Consider the following 18,212-nt stretch of genomic DNA (forward strand, 5'->3'; position numbering starts at 1 on the left):
GCAAGATTTTTACGGAAGCGTTTGCGTTTTCACCCGTACCGGCTGCAATTGGTTCAAAAGTTATATCCACAAGACAAGGTAAAGCGACGTCAGTTTTGCGAGACTATCAACACTTTAATGGAGGACGATGAAACCTTTCTGACAAAGATCATTTTTAGTGATGAGGCGACCTTCCACTTGAGTGGAAAAGTGAACAGGCATAATATTAGGATTTGGGGAAGCGAGCATCCGCATGCCACTCTTGATGTGGAACGTGACTCACCCAAGGTGAATATTTTTTGTGCAGTGTCAGAGCGTCGAGTGTACGGTCCGTTCTTCTTTGAGGGGCCAACAATCACAGGTGAAAGCTACTTAACAATGCTACGTGACTGGTTAATTCCTCAACTTGCTGCAGAGAGAGGTGACTACATTCTACAACAAGATGGAGCGCCCCCACACTGGCATCAATTTATTCGCAGCTTTCTGAATGACAACCTCCCACACCGTTGGATAGGACGAGCTGGACCCAATGATCAAAATCTGTGCAAGTGGCCCCCACGATCACCGGACATGCCAGTTTGTTACTTTTTCCTTTGGGGGTTCGTGAAGGACCAGGTCTATGTACTTCCACTACCCACAACCTTGAATCATCTTCAGGAACGCATCAGTACAGCTGTCAACTTCATCACACCGGATACTCTTGAGAAGGTGTGGTTGGAGCTGGATTATCGTCTCGATGTTTCCCGCGTAACAGGTGGCGCGCACATTGAGCATTTGTAATTCCAATGAACACCACGAAAACTTTATGAGTTTTTACAACTACTGTGAACATTTCTGTAGAATACTACTTTTGGTATTAAAGTTATACCCTTTCAAAACCAGGGAGTGTTTTTGTGCTCACGCTGTATTATAATAGTTAGTAACCAAATATTGTGGACTCTTATTCTAAATGGAGTACTCCAAACGTGTTAACGTAGATGGTTCCACGAAATGTACAACACCAGCTCATTTCGTTAGAATTCGTTCTTAAACGTTTTGGAATATGCTCTATGATTGCAGCGTTCTACCTGTTTTTATTTCTCTGGATGCATATGGTCTACATTAGATCTTTAACTAAACGCACGTCCGTGAAATTAGGCGGGTGGCAACAGTTCGCGCTGTTGCCACGTCGGTGCACAACCCCGTGTGTTTCGGAGGTTTGAGAGAATGAAAGATCTCGTTGTAGAGTTGGTCGTTGTAATACATGTGATACAAGCTGACAGTGTTTGCTCGAAAGGTGCCCCGGAGAGAGGTTGGTCTGATGCTCGAACTAGGCAACGCAGCCCGGTTGTCTCGCCGGGAACAAGCAATTTTTGTCCCGCTCTCGGTTTTATTTTCCCATATGTGGCACAAGCGCAATTATGCCCAACAGCCTATTTTCACGGCCGTGCGTATAGACTATGCCAGGGAAGAACGTACTCACCGGTAAATGAGCTGAACTCCCCGACACCATGCATCCGAGAGCCGTGGCATTGACCAGCATAGGAGCTTCCAGTACAAAACTGCAGGAAGGTTTTAAGGTGTCCGTCTTCTTTTGACAAATCTTCTACCAACGAATTCTCCCTTAACTCATCATCTCCGTGAAGCACCTTCATCCTAGAGTACGCCTGAGGGAAGCGCACATTCAAGGCAGCCTTGTACGCTCCAATTCCGTTCTCCTCGAGGATCATCTCCAAAGCCTCCTTCTTGATCTCCGACGCCCAATCGTCGCTGCCGACGGGACTGACTTCATCATACTCGCTCGTCGATACGAGGGGCTTGCACGGACCGGGTTTGGCGTGAAAACGATGGAACGCGAGCACACGCAAGAAATCGCCGCTTGGCCGATGCTCTGCAAGCATTGCGAGGCTGTAGCGGTCCGCCTTGTCCGTCAGCCAGTCGCCTGTCCTCGTGCTCACCATGGAGAACCTAGGAGACGTCCTCGTTGGCATCGGTCGCCTGAGGGACAGCTGCTCAAAGGGTAAATTGTTTATGTGTTTTATGACAGATTGTCTCAGCTGACGGAAACGTGGTACGTCGTACTCTGGAAAGTTTCTGAAGTCCGTCATGGATATGGAATCCTCATTTTCACTTTCATCCTTCGGCGGTTTCTCCAGTATCGTTACTGAGCGAGATCCCTTCATCACTTGGCCCTCTTTCCGCGCAGGAAGACTTCCCTTCATGATTATGTTGTTTGGATATCTACTCCGATTTCAGAAGGGACAACGGTGAAAAGTACCAGATATCCTGAACCGCCAAAGAGAGGACCTGGTTTGTCGGTGCAAAATCCGCACCAAGAATGGCACACGATCCAAATCGTTACCTAGAATTCATCCTTGTTCCACTCATTATTGCCGACCTAAGTAACAATTAACTGAGCAGAATCGAAATTATAGCTATTCCAATTATAGCATGTTTAAGTCCAGTATACGCTTTCTGTATATTGACTGTTCTTCCAATTATTCTTACAATATTTATGTGGGCATTAGAGAAAATACATGGTAAGGTTTGTATGGTGTAACACCATTTTTAATTTATCACCAAAATAATACGCTTACTAAATAATATATTAGGCCACTGGAGTCTTGTACCTTTGATTTTTCTGCACTAACTTCCTGCACGGAATTTGACTGTTATATGAATTAACACTGTTAGCGTAGCAGCTCGCAATGGCATTTTTGAGAGGTTTATGCAGCCCTTATTTGTAATATCAGAATACAAAAAATACATCAATGTCTTGCTGGAGAGATCAGACTCAGCTTCACATTTTAGGATGATTCATTGATTGATTGAACTGGTTTATTTTGCTTCGCTTTTCTACCACTTTTGGCTAATTGCGAAGAAGAGGATGAGTGATGATATCATGAAATTGATGAATGGACACTCACAAACACCCATAACCAGGCCAGCATTCGAACCCGGGACAGGTGGCGTCGTACGCCATTTGCTAACCACTCCGACACGGAGGCCAGCGCTTTACATTTTAAGGAGTCTTGACGCTTGGACTAGGTAAAGCTGACATGGTGAACGCTGCAGCACAGTACAAGGGAACTACAGTTCTTTACTATTAGCTTACTTTAGATTTTCCTTGTTGACTTCAGTACATACGTATCTGCCCAGTTGCCTCATTTCGTGTTCCCTGGTATTTTTTCTGTGCCCTGTGGCTGAAAATAAAGGAGGCAGTTCAAAGAAGAAGAGAAAAGAAGGTTTAATCGTGTTACATTAAAACCGAACGAGAAAAATTATATGGGACAGACTCTGGAGGGTGGTAGCTCAAAGAATCGAGTGGTGTGCTAAATATTGGTGCAATCTATATAATCTACATATATCTAACATATAAAAATGGATATATGTGTGTGTATGTTTGTTCCGGCTAAACTCTCGAACGCCTGGAGCGATTTCAACCAAACTTGGTACACATATCACTTGCAACATACAACAATATTGTAGGGGTAAGACAACCCTGGCACCCCTACGGATGGGGCTGGTGGGGGTGACATACAAAAAATCGAAAACGACCAATATTAGTATGAAATCTATAGTTTTCGGGGTTGCTAAGATAAATAGTGACACTCCTAATGCTGTTCAACTCCAAGACACCCCTGGTACCCCTAGGGGTTGTTGTGGGTTAGGGGGTAACATGTAAAAATAATAAAAAGGACCCATACTAGGGTAGAATCTATATTTTTCGGGGTCGTTAAGATCAATAGTGACACTATGAATGCCGTTCAAATCCCTGGCACCCCTAGGGGTTGGGAATGGAGTGACATGTAAAAATAATCGAAAACGACCGATATTAGTGTGGAATCCATAGTTTTCGGGGTCGCTAAGATGAATAGTGACACTCCCAATGTCGTTAAACTCCAAGACAGCCAAGGCACACCTAGGGGTGGGGTGGGAGGGGGGTGACATACAAAAATAATAAAAAACGACCGATATTAATGTAGAATCCATAGTTTTCTGGACCGCTGAGATAAATAGTGACACTCCCATTGCCGTTCAACTCAAAGTTCCTTTTACACTATAGTTAGAATTCATTATATTCCTGTCTAATAGAAGATTGGGATAAATAAATACCCGGGCAACGCCGGGCAATCAGCTAGTTGTATATAAAAATGGATGTACCCGTATGTGTATATATGTGTGTGTGTTTGTTTGTTCCGGCATAACTTTCGAACGCTTGGAGCGATTTCAACCAAACTTGGTACACGTATGACTTACAATCTGGAAAGAAAGAAATACTGTGCGGATAAGAAACCCCTGGCACCCCATGGGGTGAGGGTGGAAAGGGGTGGCATGTAAAAAGTATTGAAAACGACCGATATTAGAGTGGAATCCTTAGTTTTAGGGGTCGCTAAGATGAATACTAACACTTCCAATGTAATTCAATTCCAAAACACCCCTGGAACACATAGGGGAGGGGAAGGTGTGGCATGTAAAAATAATTAAAGCGACAGATATTAATGTGGAATCCATACTTTTCTGGGTCGCTAAATTAATAGTGACACTCCCAATTCCGTTCAACTCCAACTTTATCACCTATCTGCATGGGGGTGAGAGGGGGTGAAAAATATAATGTCAGAAATAAAATGTCAAAAATGACCTACATTATTTTCGAATCCATACTTTTCCGAGTCGCTAAGCTAATTGGTGACATTCACAATGACATTTACCTGTAAATAAAAGTAGTTACAATGGCACCCATAGGTGACATGTAAAAATGATTTAATAGGACCGATATTAGCGTGAAATCCATAGTTTTCGGGGTCGCTAAGATGAATAGTGATACTCCCAATGCCGTTCAACTCCAAGACATTCCTGGCAACCCTAGGGATGGGGGTGGGAAGGGGGTGGCATGTAAAACAACCGATATTAGTGTGGAACCCATAGTTTTCGGGGCCTCCAAGTTGAATAGGTGACGCTCTCAATGCCGTTCAACTCCAAGTTCATTTTTCAATAGCTAGAATTCATTACTTTCCTGTCTAATAGAATATTGGGTATTTATTATACCCGGGCAACGCCGGGCAATTAGCTAGTTATAGATAAAGCCGACTTCTACCACATAGCCTAAGATCGAAACGAGTAATTAAATCTTTTGATCAGGAACCTCTGCAAGTGACCTCAAAGGAAATCGAGAACCCACAAATAAGCAAACGCATTCCAAGGCTAAGCGATTCAAAGTCGGTATCAATCGTATATGCTGTATGCAATAATGAGTAAAAATATATAAGAGAAAAACAACCTTCTAAATTTGTGAGCGTGGAAATTTCTCTGTGCATCAAGCTTTCTTGAAGATATCGTATTTGAAAGACCTTCTACATTGAGTGATGTGCGTCAAACCATACACAAATAGCTTTAAAGCCTCTAACAAAACTCAAAGTGACACTAAATTCAACACGAGAACATGATAAGGAAAATTAATATTTTTAAGATATGGATTTTCAAACAGTGTTATAAATTGTCTTGTCTTCGAAATGAATGTACAGAGTATAGAACAAAATCACACAAAATTCAAAGACATGAAACTCACGATCATTGGCGTGTATAGTGATACTGTTTGCTTTCGTATCTAAGGAGAAAATCCCTTTCCTAGTTTTCCTATCCATCCAACATTGACTACAGTATGGTTACGATCTGTTGGTGTCGTTAATATACGAATGAACCACGTGAAAAAGCAAAAACTCTCACTTCAATTTTAATGGAAACTTTGATACTGTATCATAAAGTCAGTGATGCAGCATGACCAATCTCAACCAGAAGAGTAGGAAAAGTTTCTTCAAGAATTAGTGCCTTCATCGTCTCATACACTAAGTACTCAGCGTACATAAGACACTTTGTTTAAAGTTGCTTATTTTATCATTCATAACGGAATGGCGAAAACTGTTATCACCTTGCCCATTCTAGAGTTATTCACAATTTAAGTTAATCAAAAACGCTTATCAACATGCTCAACCATCAAGAGATGAAGATCACCGTGTCTCAGCACCATCTTCAATATAGCCTGAGATTTTTGTCTGTGGTGCCAGGACAATTTAGATGGAGAAGAAACTGCAATGTCAGATATGCATGGAACACACGACACAGTTTCTCGTTTTTTTTCAAGATCGAGAGGTTTAAAATAACCAACCATACACTATATTGGAAGCAACTTATGCTACAGAAAACTATGTTGGTTCATTTGGTGTCACATCATGTAGCTTAATAAAGAAATTGAAGTTCAGCAATTACACTACTCTAAACCAAAGAGAAGATGCATGGCATTAAAGCTCAGAAAATGTAGTTTTGTATATTCAACAGCATTACTGCCAATTATTAGTACTTTGTTTTGTCTGTAGTAAAGACTTTATGTTGTACATTCGTTTTTGACTCTTCGTACGTCAATAACATAATTAAAATATTTCGTTCTTTCCTTTCTTTAGTTCTTGTATAGTTCTTTGAATAACAAATTAAACTAGGTACTGTGTATATTGTAGTATACCAGGTGTAGAAGTATGAAACCGGAATTTGTTTGCAAGAAGTAAACGGCTGGTGTTTGCAACTGAGAAACAATATTTTATTCAAAGTAAGCTCCATTGCTAGTTACACATTTCTCCCACCTTTCCGGCAGGTTATAAATGCCACGCCAAAAAAAACGTTCTACTTTTGAAGCGAACCAGTCCGCGAGCCATGTTCGTACATCTTCATACGAATTGAAGCGCTGTTCTGCAAGAGCGTGTCCCAGTGAGACAAATAGATGATAATCTGAAGGAGCCAAGTCGGGAGAATACGCCGCATGTCCTAGAATCTCCCATTTGAACGCCTCGATCGTTTCCCGGACCCGTTTTGCTGTGTGTGGTGAGGCGTTGCCATGGAGCAGGATGACCTTGTGTTGCCTTGCTTCATATTCCGGCCGTTTGTCACGTAATGCTCGATGTAAATTGATCATTTGCTGTTGGTAGCGATCTGCGTTAACGGTTTCACCGGGTTTTAGCTTGCAATTCGTTGTCTTCGAACTTTTTCGGAGGTTTCCCACGTTCCTCGTTTCGCAAGTCAAAATCTCCACTTTTGAATTTCTTGAACCACTCGAAACACTGGGTGTTCCCGAGAGCATGTTCGCCGTAAGCTTCGACGAGCATTCGATGCGATTCTGCGGCGGTTTTCTTTAAATGATAACAGAACACCAATGCTGTCCGCAAATCGTAGTTCGTAGGCACGAAACTCGACATGTTCCGGGTGAGCAACACCTTCCTCTGTCTGGCACTCGGGTTACTGTGTTCCGATATAACGTCCTCGGGAGTGGCGGGCAGCAGCTTGCGCTGCTTACGCGATCTTCCGCGCCCTGCAAAGCCGGCTAGCACCATCTATCGGCCAATTCCGGTTTCATACTTCTACACCTGGTATATTCTTAAGTTCTTCTATTTTCTATATAAAGTTCTTGTAACGGGTACATTAGAATCAACTTTTGTATTTATACACCTTACTTCAGGCTACTTAGGCTTGCTTCAGTTATGATAAAATGAAATGATAAGTTTATTAATATTTGATCGGGAAATTAAATGAGAAAATGTGAGTGAATTTCGTCGAGCATTGATTTTTTTTACTGAGTTTTATTAATTTAAAAGAACAAAACAAGAGATCAGAGAAAAGCCGTATTTAATTAGTCTTTTGGATCACCGAGTGTACTAATATTTGGTATCTGCCAATGCTTTTTCATTTGTCTGAAAATTTGATTCTTCGTGTAGTATCCAACAAGTTGAATGGTTCGAATGATTAATGTAAAGAAGTGTGTGTGTGTGTGTGTGTGTGTGTGTGTGTGTGTGTGTGTGCGATTTTGTAGGAAAAGTAATTAATTCTTCAACTCAGTAGCACAATTTAGTTGCTTGCATTTATTTTACTGCATAACGTGATATTATAATATTCAAGTTAATTATGATGATTTTTTGCATCTTAACATTTCACAAATTTATTATTATTTAAATAAACTTACTTAAATAAGGAGCACTTCGTGTCTTGGACTTACCAGTATGGAGGACAAAATTTTGTCACTGTTTTCATTCCTTTTTCTAGAGGCATTTTTTTGTCGTTTCTGTATTTTAATTAAAATTTTCTTGAAAGTCTTGTAAAGTCCAACAATTAATATCACTTTCAAGGTTTTGATTGATTTTGTTTATTTTACTTATCATTTCTGCCACGTTTGGTAATCGCGAAGATGAGGATGGCTGATGATATGATGAACTTGATGAAGGGACGCTCGCAAAGAACACCCATGCTCTGGGTGTTCTTTGGCGTGGATTTGAACCCGGGACCCTTGGCTTCATAGCGCGCTGTGTTAATCACTCCCCCACGGAGGCGGCCTTTCAAGTTTTTGTTTTTTACGTTTATTTCGTTCCAAATTGGAGAGAGTTTGGTTCTTATCTTCATTTTATAACTATTTCACACTTATTCTATTGGAATATTGAAAACAAACTCTTATTTCTAAATCTAAAAGAAAAGTTTAAGTGTCTGTGAGCAAGTGCATTAGGTCATAGAACTACCCTGTTCTCCAAGAGACGTTTTACGACTTTTGCAGTTCGGCTACTGCACCGGTTGGAGACCTTGGAGATGCTCGGATAAACGTCCCAGTGAACTTTCCATCATTCTTCGTTTTCTCCTAAGAACGGTTTCCGCCGTCTTTCGCACGAGCGCCGTGGGATGGAGGCAACCCAGTTCACCTGCCGATGATCCCCCTTTGTTCCGAACAGCAACTGCGCTAAGAAATTTCATAATATCGCTCCTTATATTTTACAAAATTACAAGTGCACTTCGATAGCAGAATGGTAGTCATCAAGGTTGGCCCCCGTGGCAAAGTGGTTAGCACATCTGACAATCCCTGGTTCGAATCCCGGTCTGGACATGGATGTTTGTGCCCATTTATCAATTTCAACTCCATCTTCGCAATTAGCCAAAAATAGCACAAAAGGCGTAGTAAAATAAAGCAAATCAATTAATCAACCAGTCATGATGGACCTCCTGGAAAGTGCAATGTTTGTATTTAAAAAAAAAAAAATCAGGTTGGATTCCTGTCGGAAGCATTCCATAGGGGCAGCGGTGGCGCCAGGATTAACCATCTAGTGCTGCTGAGGGAATGCGGAATGAAATTTAGGGGGTGCGACGTTGAAAATAATGGAAAAATGAAACTTGGATGTTTTATTCACTACATCGAATACCAATAAACTTTTATAGGCTTCTATGAAAATATGCCAATGACGTGGTTCATTTTTGCTTTCTTGCTTTGACCAGAAAATGTTTCCTTTCAGGTTAGTGTCAAATAGCTTACATTTTAACAATAACAATGGTCTCTCTTCAATATTATACGCTCATGACGACATGGCTTTCGTAAATCATAACGTAAATAAAACTGAAACACAGAAAAAATGATTTGGTTCAATTAACAAAACACGTTAAGTTATTTGGTAGCTGTAAACAATAAACATAGTACCATTTACTAAAGTTGGTAAATTTGAACAAATCCTTTGGTAATTATAAGCACATGCGCTGGATTACATTTAGTACTGGTATTTGATAATGTGTTTTTATGCTTTTAATAACCGTAGACTACAAGAGAAATAATTCTAGAATGCAAGCAATACGTACATACAAGAAAATCTATGAATAATAGTTTGTTTGTCGCTTGTTTGAACAAGTGTTTCATTGCCAGAAACTCTTTTTGGTTATTTAAAACTTTTTCCTCTGTGAAGAGTTAACAGTATTTTTGTTTGAAAATTGGTTTTAAAAAAGGGTGCTGAAGGGGGTGCGGAAAAGAATTAAGGGGTGCTAAAACACCGCTTTGCACCCCGACCCCCCTTCCCTGGCGCCGTTCCTGTAGCGGTTCGAATCATAAATTGGGCTTAAGAAATACTTTGACAGTCATCATTTCCATAATCAGCATTACAAATCAGAAATAAAAGTTACTTATATCTGCCTATATATATTCGCCAGTCTGTTTGAAGCAAAGGAAGTGCAATGCATCTGCAATAAATTACCATATTTTTACGGATATTCACCCAGTGTTTACAATTGCACGACTTCAGTAGCACTTACTACTTGTAGGCTCGGTCAACTTTCGGTTTGCTATGAAAATACAGGAGGAGGAAGCGAGTGTTGCCGTTATAAAGTAAATACAGGGGAAAATCTTGTTAACGCCTAGATGTTGCTTGCATATTTAGTTATTGAAGAAGTATTATGTGTCTGTATACATACAGAAAACTTAATGCATCTAAATGCACTAAAGTTGTTGTTTTTTCCATTTGGCCATAATTAGGTTTACAATTTGATGCATTTTGTATATAATTTTAAAGGTAATCATAATATGGTGCAAATGAGTTTCTTTCTATTACGATCTGTACTTTAATACATCAGTTGATGAATGTTTTGATGCACTGTGTGGTATTTCTCATGTCTACAAATTTGATTGCAAATATGAAATTTAAGGATTCTAATTGCTATGAAAAATGTTCTAATCTAAAACGAATGATTTTTCCTGACGGACAGAATGTAAGGATATATAAGGATAAGGATATAAGCCCAGCCCAGTCATTCAATTTTATTTGATTAGTGATGTCACTTTGGTGGATATAAAACAGACGTTATAAGATATTAGTTTATTACATAAAATTAAAATCTAATGCTACTGACTTTGCGGCAGTTTTCTAATAACAAGATGTAGCTCTGACGATAGACAACGACATATGGAGGAATATAAGTGCGGAATATGGAGGTTCATTTTCTATAGTCCATGAATTGTCTCGTTTCTTGAATGTTCAGTATCATTTTGTAATTTTGTGTTATTTAGTATTACACTGAATTTATTGTTTTCGCGTAGGTTATTATAGGTTCACAATACAAAATTTCATGCTTCGAGGGGGTCACATGGCCCCCATGGCACCCCCTTGGGTACGGGCCTGGCCAGTGGGATCCGAAATTACGTTACATTTAGATTGGGTTAGGTGACGTAAGGGTACGTTAGGTAATGCACGATAACATATTTTGACAGACAAATTACTATAACTCAAAAATATAAGTATAACAGAAATTAAAATTTAATATACACACAATTGTTACCTATCTCAGGTAACACTGAGAAATAAGAAGAAATAACGACGAAGGGGCAGCATCCATTTCCCCCGATACTGACATATATTTCCTTTACCCTTATGATAATAAGGGTAAAGGAAATATATCCCTTTTGTACATCCTTTATATCCTTTTATATTATAATATCGTTGTAATAATTAATATGTCTAATATGTAAATCATTCATACTTATATGTAACAAATCACGCGGGAGACCAAGGTCCAAGAGACGGAACTTCCCAAGCTGAACTCCAAATGGCGGCACAGGAGGCAACAGTTGCGGGAAACGACAAAAGATGGCAGCACCGCGAGTCAAAGAAAATCCACAATGATTAGGATCCCAGAACCAGGAGAGAGGACGAATTAACTGGAATACCTGAAGGAAAATTAGGAAGGAATACCAGGAATAAAAGGAAACCTTCCTAGACCACCATCGGGACCGCTAGGATTATCCAGAAGAAGAAGAATTGAGCCACCAACGAGCGAAGCGTCGAGCCGTCCAGCATTTCCAGCCTGATCATTACCAGTGCGTAGTTAGAGATCAATTTGTTCATTGAACTCTCCAGCCTGACTATTGCCCATTTTTGAGGGAGCAGGAAAAGGTTTATTATCCATTTGCCTTGACTTATCTCACCCAACAGGTTAATAGGTGCCGCGGCTTGCCCCGAGTTGATATTTTCCTGGAGATGAGGCCTTGCTCGAAAAAGGTTTATTATCAGGGAAGTTGAATACTCTCTCGAGAACGCACTTTCTCGAGCTACGGTGTGATACCTTCAGACCTGTTGGGAAGGTGTATGGTCCCGACTCCTGGACCGTTGTCTAATCTTACCCCCCCCCCCCCCCCCATGATTTAATCGAGTGTTGTTGTAATGTCTGTTGGTTAAAATAAACCTTTTATTAAGTTTTGCCCTGATTATCTATTGAAGTGATATTACCCACCTTTGAGAGTCAGCTACTTCGAGAGTTAGAATATGTATAATCGTTTAAACATTGAAATTAACGCCCTGAGATACTACCTCCAACCCACTTGCCCTACCGAACCTGAGCTCCGCGGTCGAACCCCGGCGAGACGTCCATCACGAGGACTGGAGCAACCAGAGAGGCACGCATCCAGGATTGCCGAGTCCGGGACAAACCATCCTAGTATTCCAGAGGAGGAGAGAACAGTCCATTACCAGGAGGGGAGCAATCAGAAGCCCGAACCCAGGAGTGCCGATTCCGTAACCAACCAACCAACTGCCACAGAGGAGCAGCCCATAAAGAAGGAGGGAGCTACCTTTTCACAAGGAGGAAAGCGGAACAGCTGCGGACGACGCGGGAGGCCACACATCGATTATCCCATGCCTTCTCAATACCTTACCCCCAAGTAATCCTCCCATCCGCCTAAGAAGTGGACAACGCCTGTATAAATAAGCTGATTGGAATACCCATATACCAAGGAGGGGGTAGCACAATATTGTTTGAACTAATTTACACGAAGCTGATATTTACATCCCAGTTCTTAGAATTATAGGGAGGTTCAAAAGGCTACAGCCGGATTGCGCACACTTTTCCGCTTTTATCAGTGGTATCTGATAAGCCGTTGACAAACTGTAACAATGTACAGGATTGCGCATGTTCTCAGATGTAAAATGTTCTCAAGTCGTTCTCACTTCTGTTGTGTTTGTGTGTGTGTATGTGGACTTACACGTGTTTTTTGCTGGAAGGGTAGCACCGTAAATAGGCATAGAGGATGAACCTGATTGGTGGACTAGAATGTAAAGGTCGGTTTATCTTCATATTTTTACCGAAGGTCACGAGCTTCGATTGACAGGAGTGTTTGTTGTGCAGTCATTAACCTAACCTAACATAACCTAACTTTTGAGTTTGAGTAAAAAATGGTATGAAAATTGTATCTTGAAAACATCAATAGTGACTTACTGTATTATGTAAATTGGTATGAAAATTGTATCTTGACTTGCTACATTTACTGGTAAAATTATATTCTTTATTTAATCCTTAAGAGATTTACTATTTTATTTCTAATTTCTCTCTCTCTTCTTGTCTAAAGAAAAAAACAGTTTTGCGCACAGACTTTAAAGCTATCGAAGTGGCAACGTTCGATCAAAATCTGTGCGCAAAACAGGTCAGTGAGATTTGTGCGCAATCCTGGATCTAAAGTGTGCGCAATTCCGTTGCGGCGGATTCAAAAGTCCAGTCTCATAGACAACTCCGTTATTAGTGCACAAAGCAAGAAATAGAAAGAGGGGAAAGTTGTTGGAAACAGGTGACTTTCAATCTAAAGTGCTTGTATTTTTAACGTAGTGTGCACAGTCTCATTGATAGCCGAAAATGACACATGCTTGGCTCGGAATACTGTATGTTATAATACCATGCAGTACTGGGTAAATTAAGAATTGATAACGATAATTACAAGCAAAGTAAACAAGTAATAAAAGTGAACATGTGACGCACATCCCTCCTCCCCAGATTACCAAACAAGGCTAAACAAGCCCAAATTAGCTTCACACTGTGCTATTGCGCATGTCATATATTGTAAAATAGAACTTGGCCTATTAAGTATGAATATTATGGTTGGTTTTCCTGTGAAATAAAAAAAATCAGTTTTGGAATTAAGTGAGAGAACTGTAATATTTTTTTGAAATTTTCTCCATCGAGTCATGGACTTATTCTGTGAAATTAGTCCGTTTCTTAACTTATTACCCCCCTTTAAAGTTTATTCCATCGGTACAGTACAAAGCCGTGATTTGAGGGATATCTGCGCATTGTTTCTCATTATTGCATCTAACAATAGACAATAAAGGAAGATATAAACGTTGCTGTGGTACCATTCGCTGTTGTAATTAAGTTCATGACAATTCTAGGTTACAGTTCACTCGTCTAACATCGGATCATTTGTAAGTATCTTTACGTAGCAGAGGTAGATGTTATAATACCATACAGTACTGGGTAAAATCAGAATTGATGACGATAATTACAGGCAAAGTAAACAAGTAATAAACGTGAACATGTGACGCACATCCCTCCTTCCCAAATCACCAGACATGGCTGGGGGTGGGGTGGGGGTCATGATGCTTAAATAATATATATTGGCACCATTTGTACGTTCCTAACAAGTTTTAAGAGAGAAAGGAAGAAATGTGATGGAATAGTTAGGGGGTGAGAAAGAGGAAATGGAATGAAGTACATCATTTATTTATTTAGACGTGTATACTGCTGTGAACAGCATGGTTACCTTAAATACAACAGTTTAACATGAATATATAACATAAAAATGGAAACATACAACACAAGATACTTGCACAGACATACAGTAACGTATGTGTAAAAATATTTTATAAACATACCCTAAAACTAGATGAATTTACAAACTACATTTAAAAATAAACATTGGTACTTTTCTAACTAGATATAAAGAGCTTTTGTTGGTTTACCTTTTTATGTGAAGTTAAAAATGGAATGAAAACAATCATTGAATATTTAACTTTCTCTATTTGAATTAAAAGTGTTTATAAGAAAATAAAGATACTTGTTTTGTCTATGCTTCTTATCCAGTAAAATTAATCCGCTATTTTACCTCAGATTGTAGGAATTCACCTTATAGCATAGCAATCGAAGAAGGTTTGGTACCTGATGTTTTCCCTCTAAAATTCCTTCCAGATAATATATCATTCGCGTTTCAGCTCTATCTTCAAGTCTGTCTATTTCTAGGTGTTTCAGCAGGTTATTACTCATAATGGTATTTAAAAAGTTAGAATTTATAATATAGAATACAGACATACAGACAGATAGATACACACAGACATACACATAGAGAGAGAGAGAAAGAGATTTTTCTAAGATAGAAATTAAGGAAAGGTAAGGAAACGTCAAGATATTTTGAAGAAAAAGCATATCAAAATGTCTCACCCCTTGAAGAAAACACATTTCAACATAAATGGTCATACAATGAGTAAAACACATTGATAAAAATGAACAATTATCATATTAACATTGTTTTTAGAATGGCAATCAATTGTTTTCAATGAAAATGTTGCTGACATTCTGTTTTGACCTGAAAATGAAACAAGATTAATATATAAATGAATATACTGTATATTAACAAAGGCCGAATGTAAATCAGTACGTATAAATTCTAGGCAGTAGGGCCTAAAAACATTAGATATTTATCTCAAATAAAACAGGGCATAGGAACAAATAATGTTACCCCAGATCGCATTCTATGCACATAGTTCATTGTTAAGGTTTTTATCATCACATTAGGAATTGGAATGAGACTTTTCTTTTATCTATCCTCTGATTCATTACAGAATATTCCGAGATGAAGATTTACAAAATTAACGGTTATAAATGGAAAAATCATGACGAATGGTGTTCCAAGTCAAGGCGTTTCAAGAAAATCCCACTTCTTCAAAAAATCCTTCACAAGAAATTGATAAAAATGATCACCTTGACGTGCAGAGACGGATTCGAAGAGTTGCCTAACTTTGAAAAGAGCAAACTAGAGCTGAGAAACTATTTTTCACAACTACCTGCAACTGTCCGAACTTCTCTCTTGGATAAAATACTCACGAGGAATCCGTGGGAAGAAGTATATGGTCACGAGACTTATCCTCGTAAGCTCTATTATTCAGAGGTTTTCTTCTCGTTGGGTGTTTCAATGATACATTTTCGAGGTTTCTCCCATATTGAAGCATGCCATATGAATTCAATCCTGAAGCTTCTGTCCGAGGAAGGAAACAATCTTCAAGTTCTTATATTACATGGCATTTGGAACCCACGCAAAGTGATAAACGAATGTCTTTTAGCAAAGGTGTTATTCACTGCTGCCAAACTCAATACTTTGAACCTTCCACAGTTCTGCAACGATTCCATACTTAAACTGATTGGTGAGAATTGCAATCGTCTGCAAAAGCTCGTTATTCCGTATTCCAGTGTATCGCACAAGGGACTCACGTTCCTGACACAGAACATTGTAAAACATGATGTAAAACAAGACTGTAAGAGTGAACACTGGAACAGCGCATTGTGGCCATTTCCAAACATTTTCCTGCCTTTTCACGAACTAATACCTGATGGTGAATGTTGGGAATTTTACGGACGACAGAAAAGCCCGCTGTGCGACACGCTCAAAGTGTTAGAGACGCAGATATACACAATGGATAAGGACAAGTACACAGGACTTTTGATGTTGTTGGAGTTGGTTAAGAATTTGGAAGATTTTAAGAATATCGATTTCAAGCACTTCTTCCAGATGCTCGGCAGTGAGTTGACAAAGAACAAGATGGAAAACATCCAACTCCCGGACTTGAATCTGTCACGGATCTACACATCGACAATGGATGAGAAGATCTTTCAGTTAACGCAACGATTGTGTCCTAAACTACGTCATCTTGTGATTCGTGATATCACTGGGGGTGGCACATCATCAGTTCCCATTTCAAATCTTAATTGTTTCTTTTCACTTGACACCCTGACGAGTTACAATACACCGTACGTGGATAAAGATATTAGCAGCTTGGTGCCACAGATAAGGGAGAGATTGACAATGCTTACACTCTTTAATAAAATATCGGAAGACCCTTTCAACCTTAATGTCATATCTCAGATGCCTCATCTGCGAAATTTAACACTGTCTTACACTATTTTCACATGGGAGTCACAAGAAGACGAATACTTACAGAAGTATTGCAATCTAAGTAATGTTTCTCTGTGGGGCAAAGTTACTCAGAAGTGTCTCATTAAGCTTTTGGAGTGCGCTCCCAACTTGGAAGATTTGCGCATTCACAGTGTAGTCGACAGAACCAAAGACTTCGTTAAGAGACTCTGCAATATCAGGAAGACTCCGAAGCTTAAAGCATTGATGATGTATCAGGGATATTTCCTGCAGAAGAAGGAAGAGTTGGTGTATTTTCTCACCTGCTACTCCAAGTTAAAGACATTAATAAGGATTCCTCTTCAGATGGACTAAGACGTTATTTTCGGGATTACTTTAAATCTGAGCCTGTATAAATCTTATAATGTTTCGATGTCAGATTACCCAAGTTGAATTACAGTTGTATAATCTTTTAAAATACACAGCACATCTTCAAGAAGATGGTAGTTTATAATCTAAAATGCAGGAAGTAGTTGAAACGATTGGATCTGAACTTCTGCGGTGACTATTGATGGATTTAGGTGGAGGGGCAGAAGCCCCCTCCAAAAAAGGTATGTCTAAAATTATAAAAAGTGATAGCATCATTATTTTCCAACGAACAAAAAAATGTTCGAGCAGCATAAAGCATAAATACGAGGGTGATTCAAAAAGTAAGGTAACGAGCTCTCATGGACAAACTTTATTTCACAGGCAGATATACTGATACACAGTAGTATGGCACTGATACACATTACTTTTCAACATAATCACCATGTTTGTCCAAACGTTTGTTCCAACGGTACACCAAGGTATCAATGGCGGCATAGAAGAAATCCGTGTCAACTCCTTGAAAACCACGTCATGGCGGCTTGCTGAACTTCCGTATTGCTTGTGTACCGCCTACCACCCAGGTGGTTCTTTAATGGGTCGAAGAGATGAAAATTAATTGGTGGCAGGTCGGAGATGTTGGAAGGATGGTCCAGTACCTTCCACCGGAAGTGCCGTAAGAATTCACGTGTGCTGTTGGCTGTGTGTGGTCGGGCGTTGTCGTGCAGCAGCACTACGCCTGTTGAGAGAAGTCCATGCTGAAAGACTCCCGCAACTACGCACTTCCACTTTTGACCATGTTTCCGTGAGCGCAGCCATCTTCCAACTGATATTGCGAGGGTCCGACGCAACTTATGCACCTTCTAACGGCTGTGTGATAAAGCTGTGCTCTTCTGCTGCGAGCCTGGAGGGGAATTCGAAAAACAGGAGGGACATGAAACGCGTGAAAGTTCTTGTTATCTTACTTTTTGAATCACCCAAGTATACTAATAATTTTGAATGGATCTTCCAAATGGTTAAATGTGTATACTTGGTTCCTGGAATCTCTGGAGCAAACGAACGCAAGCAAGCGAGGAAGCGGGATTGCGTGGAGGGATAAAAGCGATTGCAGCTATCAGACTTTGCAGCAGCGCGTGCTGTTTCTCTCCGCCAACTCGCTTTC

At 39.8% G+C, this 18,212-nt stretch overlaps 2 protein-coding genes across 3 annotated transcripts in view; one reads left to right on the plus strand and one right to left on the minus strand.

The window, feature by feature from the left end:
* Positions 1–2,288, minus strand: part of LOC146004033 (uncharacterized) — a 77,537-nt gene extending 75,249 nt beyond the window's left edge. The window contains exon 1 of the mRNA XM_083142609.1: positions 1,442–2,288. Within this exon, the coding sequence (XP_082998735.1) occupies positions 1,442–2,180 (739 nt within the window). The 5' untranslated portion in view covers positions 2,181–2,288. The remainder of the gene's footprint in view (positions 1–1,441) is intronic.
* LOC146004032 (uncharacterized) overlaps positions 1–17,133 on the plus strand; it is a 64,021-nt gene extending 46,888 nt beyond the window's left edge. Inside the window, exons 1-2 of one of the 2 annotated variants that reach the window (XM_083142606.1) lie at positions 13,932–13,985; positions 15,399–17,133. In XM_083142606.1, coding sequence (XP_082998732.1) covers positions 15,410–17,059 — 1,650 coding nt within the window. In that variant the 5' untranslated portion in view covers positions 13,932–13,985; positions 15,399–15,409 and the 3' untranslated portion in view covers positions 17,060–17,133. Of the gene's footprint in view, positions 1–13,931; positions 13,986–15,398 lie in introns of those variants that run through there. The other variant, XM_083142607.1, reaches the window with a different exon arrangement.
* The last annotated feature ends 1,079 nt before the right edge of the window (positions 17,134–18,212 follow it).

Source organism: Lepisma saccharinum, chromosome 21 (genome assembly GCF_977018435.1).
Source record: "Lepisma saccharinum chromosome 21, izLepSacc3.1, whole genome shotgun sequence".
Classification (NCBI taxonomy): domain Eukaryota; kingdom Metazoa; phylum Arthropoda; class Insecta; order Zygentoma; family Lepismatidae; genus Lepisma; species Lepisma saccharinum.